Source organism: Poecilia formosa, unplaced genomic scaffold, assembly GCF_000485575.1.
Source record: "Poecilia formosa unplaced genomic scaffold, Poecilia_formosa-5.1.2 Scaffold376, whole genome shotgun sequence".
Classification (NCBI taxonomy): domain Eukaryota; kingdom Metazoa; phylum Chordata; class Actinopteri; order Cyprinodontiformes; family Poeciliidae; genus Poecilia; species Poecilia formosa.
The window spans coordinates 199,609-205,886 of NW_006800315.1; the positions used below are offsets into that span (position 1 = coordinate 199,609).

Sequence of the window (6,278 nt, forward strand, 5' to 3'; positions counted from 1 at the left end):
GGCTTTAGCTAATGGCTTTAGCTCAGGGCTTTAGCTAATGGCTTTAGCTCAGGGCTTTAGCTAATGGCTTTAGCTCAGGGCTTTAGCTGATGGCTTTAGTTTTAACTGCTTTAGCTACTGACTTTCGCTCAGATGTTAAGTCTTCAGTCTCATCCAGCATGACTGATCAGTCCCTGCTGTCCTCTGCACAGAAACATGAGGCTCCTTAACATTCTTGGATTTACCTGAGTCTCTCAAAGCGTTCCTCATCTCCGTCAGTGACAGCGTTCCCGTTTGGGAAACATCCATTTTTGCAAAAACTTGCTGATGAAAGGAAACAGGAACTATTTAATATCTGTTGACTAAAGCAGGACCATACTGCCCAGATTTCTCCTGGGCTTGGTTCTACTACCTTATATTTCGTAACCTTGTGCCACAGATAACCAAACTCCTGACTGTCCAGCTTCCCGTCTCCAGATTCCTGTTGAATGAGCTGTTAAGGCAACAAGAGTTTACTCTGTAAGCAGTGAAGATGCTTCCACCCCAGCAGGATACATCCATCAGAGCCACCATGCTGCGACATGCGTCGATGCTGAAGCTTCCTGATATCAGGTCACCTGCAGGGAAAAGGTCAGAGGTTATTCATCTTAGCATCTTCATAAGCTGTGAATTACTGCCATTCATGTTCAAACCTTTCAGAAGCTGCTGCAGCAGCTCAGCGTCGACTTCTTCATACTGAAAACGGGAACATTTCAAATCACAGATTGAGCTGAACAGATCCACTTCATGGCTTTTGTGAATTTGATTTTTGGAGTCGTTGGCATGACAACAGACCGACTGGTTCCTCCTACAATGACTTTCAAACCTCAGATTTTATTAAATTGGGTCAACTGCTTTTAGTAAATAAAAACGTGTATAAGTTTGAAATATATTGGATACATTTCTGCTAGTTTGTAAATGAGCTAAAAGCAAAGCTAATATTTAGCTTAGAGCTTTAGCTGATATTAAAAACATTTTATTTTTCCAGATAAATTCTTAAGCACTAATTTACTCAGCAGTTTTGTAAGCGTTCAGTTGAATAAAGTTCTACTTTTCAACTGTTAATTATTCAAGTAATTATGTATTTATTCTGCTGCAGAACGCTCCTCATGTTCTCCACATGAAAGGGTGCAGCATACCAGATGACAATTATTTTTTACCCAGAATGCATCACTGTAGCTCTACAGTAAACAAAATCAGCAGCAGATTTAGCAAAACTCAGCAACTGTAAAACTGAAACCAGGAGAATCGGTGCCTAAAGCCAAACCTTACAGGAAGCTAAATCATGACAAATTTGATCCTGGTTTCAACACATCAGCACATATTGTCATTAACACATGGTCAGTAGCAACACCGTCAATAGTAGCTTTAGCATTACCCTTTGGTATAGTGCTTCAGTTTGGACTAAATACTGTGTTGGTGTAGCGCTTTAGCATTAGTGGAACTAATGTTTTAGTGTCAAAGCAGCTAGCATTTCAGTTAGCGGTGCTCACCACTGGAGGCTGCATTGGTCTAAAGCAGGTTACCTTGTCTGAGTACTGACGGAAGAGTAGCATTTTATTTTCAACATCCTGGCAGTTTTTCTCTTTCTTCACCTGTTAATGAAGCAGTTCAGAGAAATCTAAAGATTAAAACATCTCAACAACAGGATCGATAAAACGTGTCTGCAGAAACGAACCTTTCCAACTGGATTGTTAAAACTGTGTCCAGAGTTTTCACTGGGGAGAAAAAGATAAAAAAAAGTTTCCACCATCTGAAGTCACAGATAAAAAGTTTTCACATCATGGACATCAAGCATTTATGACTGTCATTTTATTCCAGAGACAAATAAAAACCAAACAGGTCCAGAGAAACCAACCAGTGTCAATGAACTGGTTCTGAGGGCCCTGAGAACCTGGTCAGGGACCGTTCACCAGTTCACCCACCACAGCTCTGCTATCTTAGACCGATAGGATGAATGATTAACGACCCAGTCCAGATTCTTCTGACGGGTTGATGCGTTGCACCCTGGAAATGTCTGGACCTACTAGCAGCAGGTCTCCTCCCGGGAGAAGATAGTCAGCAGGAAGGAGGCGGTCTGGTTGGGCTTGTCGGTGAACGGCACGATGACGTATTCTCCAGGCTTCAGCGTGAGGAACTCCGTCACTTCACGGGACTTCATCAACTTCCTGGTTTGGGCAACGGGTCTATGGCTGCTGAAGAACGATGCTGGGAACTTTCCGGCGCGTTTCTCATCCTGCAGGAAAATGAACATGCTTCGTTATTTCTGGAGCGGGTTCTGGGAGCCGTTACTCAGAACACACTTACTTTTTCTGACACCTTGAGGAAAATCAGTGGAAAATTGTCCATGTTGGAGACAAAAGAAAGTGAAGAATTACAAACGTTTAACAGTGAACGAAATGGAAAAATTGAGTTGCTGGTTTGATCCAGTTATGGAAGGTTGGGATATCATACTTCCTGTAGAAACATGTTTACCTCAAAGATGATGAAGCCGATGAAGAAGAGCTGCGCCAAACACCTGTTCCTCTTGTCTGGCTTCTGCATGAGAGACACCAGGGTGTTCATGGTCTGAGAGGAGTTGGGTTTTCCATAGACCTTGATCCGATACTGGGGATTGGTCCAGAAAGTCTCTGGAATAACAGGAACGGGGAACTTTAACTGAACCAACGAAAGGAAAACATCGAGGCTCAGCAGTTTCTCTGCCAGGAGACTTTCACAGACTCAGAACCATAACAGCAACGTTTTACTGGAGCTCAGAGAAACGACCCAGAGCTCCACCTCTGGCTGTACGGGCCTCCGATAGCAGGTCAAAAGTCACGACTCCAGAGCAGAGATGTTGGGCCATGGTGGAGTTCTGGTTCCGGTTCTTACCTTTGTGGTTGATGTAGCCTCCAGCCGTGGTTCCTGCCACCCAGCGGTTCTCGTAAGTCGACGTCTTCCAGTGGCAGGCCGGGTCTTCGTCCAGGAAGTCGGGTCTCATGCCGCAGATTTCAATGTTGTTGTAATATCTGCAGCAATCCTCCAGGCTCATCCTGAACACATTTTCATATGCTGACTGTATTCTGTGCACTGGAGTGTTTTCAATAAATCAGAAACTAATATTTCACAGTAATTCACAGAAGTTGTAACTTCAGTCTGTTTACCAAAACTCTCCATCATTCTCCACAGTGAGGCACTTTTCGCGTTCCTTTGTGCTGACGCTTCGCCACAGAGGAGACCTCGCAGAACAAGGAGGAAGCATTCATTTATTAGTTTCAGCAGAAACAACGAACGGTGCCAGCCGTGAGCTCTCACTTGTCGCTCCAGTCTCCGATCCATTCTCCGTGGCCCCAGGGGTTCCACAGGCGCACCAGGTTCACCGTCGTCTCCTGGCTCTGCAGCTGATTGGTCAGCATGGAAACCACACTGTCAGCACTGACATCAACTCCTCCAAGTTTGCCCTGAGATCTGCATTTGTATGTAAAGCTATTGATTCTCAGTTGCCATGGTTACCCTGTGTATCTGGGGTAACTGATCGATTTGGGCTGCATAGTGTTGAGGAAAATGGAATATTCTCTGTGTTTAAATAGTTAATCTAACCACATGTCAAAAAGGGAGTTTGAGTTAATGGTTTAATCTAAAACTATTGATGGGTAAGTTCTTAACTTACATGAAGGAAGCTCTGTCAAAGGCCTGTTTTTCTTATCAAAGAGGACAGGAGGCCAGAAAATGATCATATAAGCAGGAAGGCAGTTTTCTTTGAAGGAGCCTGGGAGACAAAAGTTTCCTCTGTTCACAGAACGTCATAAAAGTCTTAGAACCCAACAGCTGGGAAACTGAATGTAACATAGAATATCTGTAAGGCACATCATCTGATCTTTGTAATCTCTAGTTGTTAGCAACATGTCTTGATTGAAATAGCCTAATTATAGTTTTCAGATTAATAACTTATTCTGCCTTATTGACCTTTATGTTACCTGTAGTTACAGCAGATGGTTTGCTAAGATCTTTTGAACTGCCCTTTGTCTGTGTGGGAAACAATCAGGAGAAGTTCCAGCTTCACACTGATCTGTGAAAAGCCATAAAACAGCAGGAGTTCAGGCCAGTGGAGGAGAAGCTCTGCTGCCACGTTGTTTAGATAAAGGAGACACCTGGTGTTTGATCTTGGAACAAGTTGTAGGGAGTTTCTCACTTTTAAGAGGGTCAGAGATAGCTCCTGGTTGGATGAGCAAAGATACGCCTTATTTGAAGAAATTAAAGATAAGAATACGCCTTTACTATAAAACTTTGTACACGGGAGTAGCAAATCAGATTTGCTTTTGCAATTCTCCAAAGACGTCTCTGCTTTTTGTTTGTTGTTTCCATCTTTTATCCATTTCTCAGGTAAATTCATGTGTTGTGATGTGCTGCTGTGGTGAAAGTATGCATCTGTCTTTAATAAATTATTGGGACTCTGCTCTGGGCATGAGAGTATATAACGAGTCAAAAAGTTTTAAAAAGCGTTAATAAGCTTTAAAATGTTCCTCTCCTAACAATAGGAATGAAAGTAAAAACTATGTTAATAGGTTAAATTAGAGCTTTTCATGGATGAACTGACTGGGCAGAGATGAGCTAAAGGAGAACTCAGGCTCTGTTCAGGACAGCGTTACCTCTTTCAGACCCGTCACCGTGTAGGCGTGGCCCGGGACCAGTCCGTTCGGTAGCCTGTCGCCAGTAGTTGCTTCCTGATGAAGACACAGAAGCACAGGTCTTAGATTCTCCCTGGGGTCTCCATGGGTGTGATCCTTCCCCAGAGAACATATGGAAAACTTTAAGGGACGTTGAAGCGTCCGCTGTAGATGGGCCCCTGGTCCAACACACCGGAACCAGACGGCGTTCAGTCAGGCTCTCCATCCTGCTGATGACCTCGTTGTTTCTCTCAGGTGTGTTGGAGCAGAGACGCTTTGAGAGGAAGCCGGACACCGAACCGGAGCTGAGGACCGCTGGTCTCACTGCTGGTCTTTCAGGACTTTTATCTCCAGCAGTGAAATTTTAAATCAATCTGATCGTATCTACATATCAGAACAAATGACCCTTCTTCATTTGATAATCAGCGACATTTGCCCTCCAGCATGGCGGCAGCCTTGTAGGAAAGACAGGTCAGTGTCTGCACAGCGTTCCCTGTTCGGGTCTGTATATTTTCTCACCGTTTTTGGGATGGTGCTGCAGCTCATGAACGTCCTGGAGCGTCCAGCTCTGCACAGGAGCTTCCAGAGATTAGGGGAAGGATCTGACAGCTGGATGCACATGTGGACACCGCCGGTGAAGTCCCTCATGGCCTCTGCCGGAGTCCCAGACGTCATATCCGCATAGGATCCACAAACCCTGCCGTATTCAGGTAGGAGGTTATGTCTGGTGTCAAACAGTTCACCATCCTGTCTGAGAAACAGACCGCAGGTCTTTACATACTTGGCGTAGGCCTTCTCAAGCAAAGCGGGCCAGAATTCACATTCGTCTTTGGAACGGGCAAAGATGGGTTTCCTGTTGACTGTTGGCAGCTTGTCGTCAATCACCACATCCACCCACTTCCCAAACCTCCAGAACTGGAAGGAACATTTAGAGGCAGATGTTTGTCTCGGCAGACAGAGAGAGATACCTCGTCTGCAGAAGATGATTTAGCTTCAAGCTAAATGTTTAGTTGGCTTGCACACTAAATATTACATTTATTTAGCACTAAGCTAAATATTCTAACTAAACATTTAGTTTTTCTCTTGACAGGCTCATGGCAAACTGAATAACCCACATTATTGCTGGGAATTATTGACTTTCCACCTGATGCCCCATATGAGGCGCTATCAGTTTACAGTGGTGGAGAAAATACTCAAAGTAAAAGTACAAATACACAGACAAAAATGTACTCAAGTAAAAGTAAAAAAGTACTGGCTTTTAAAAATACTTAAGTATTAAAAGTAAAGGTACTTGCTGAATTGCTAATACAATATCATTAAGTGAACCGATCATATTTAATTTTAATTTTAATACATTAGAAATGCCACAGATAAAGCATGTTTTTATTATGTTTACTCTGTAACATAGTTTAGACTTAGACATGTGATTCTATGATCATAATTTCAGGGATGGAAACATCTTGTCTCCTGTCCTAACATAGCATGAACTTCACTTTTTTTTGCCACTAGTGGCTTTTATTTTGAAAGAAATCCAACAGAAAGGGGATGGAAAGAAGGTGGGTGGGAAGGACATGGAGCCAGGAGCCACGGAGCAGAGTTGTAGTCAAGACCACC

At 43.5% G+C, this 6,278-nt stretch overlaps 1 protein-coding gene across 2 annotated transcripts in view; it reads right to left on the minus strand.

Moving 5' to 3' along the window:
• The window catches only part of LOC103154186 (calpain-A-like), a 13,858-nt gene that overhangs the window by 888 nt on the left and 6,692 nt on the right, over positions 1 to 6,278 (minus strand). For both annotated transcript variants that reach the window (XM_007575380.2, XM_016662515.1), the window contains 15 exons: positions 5,446 to 5,579; positions 5,184 to 5,361; positions 4,647 to 4,721; positions 3,313 to 3,398; positions 3,162 to 3,236; positions 2,890 to 3,050; positions 2,494 to 2,648; positions 2,326 to 2,337; positions 2,046 to 2,254; positions 1,697 to 1,736; positions 1,545 to 1,613; positions 672 to 714; positions 535 to 596; positions 392 to 460; positions 225 to 303 (listed from right to left, as the gene is read on the minus strand). In XM_007575380.2, coding sequence (XP_007575442.1) covers positions 225 to 303; positions 392 to 460; positions 535 to 596; positions 672 to 714; positions 1,545 to 1,613; positions 1,697 to 1,736; positions 2,046 to 2,254; positions 2,326 to 2,337; positions 2,494 to 2,648; positions 2,890 to 3,050; positions 3,162 to 3,236; positions 3,313 to 3,398; positions 4,647 to 4,721; positions 5,184 to 5,361; positions 5,446 to 5,579 — 1,447 coding nt within the window. The remainder of the gene's footprint in view (positions 1 to 224; positions 304 to 391; positions 461 to 534; positions 597 to 671; positions 715 to 1,544; positions 1,614 to 1,696; positions 1,737 to 2,045; positions 2,255 to 2,325; positions 2,338 to 2,493; positions 2,649 to 2,889; positions 3,051 to 3,161; positions 3,237 to 3,312; positions 3,399 to 4,646; positions 4,722 to 5,183; positions 5,362 to 5,445; positions 5,580 to 6,278) is intronic.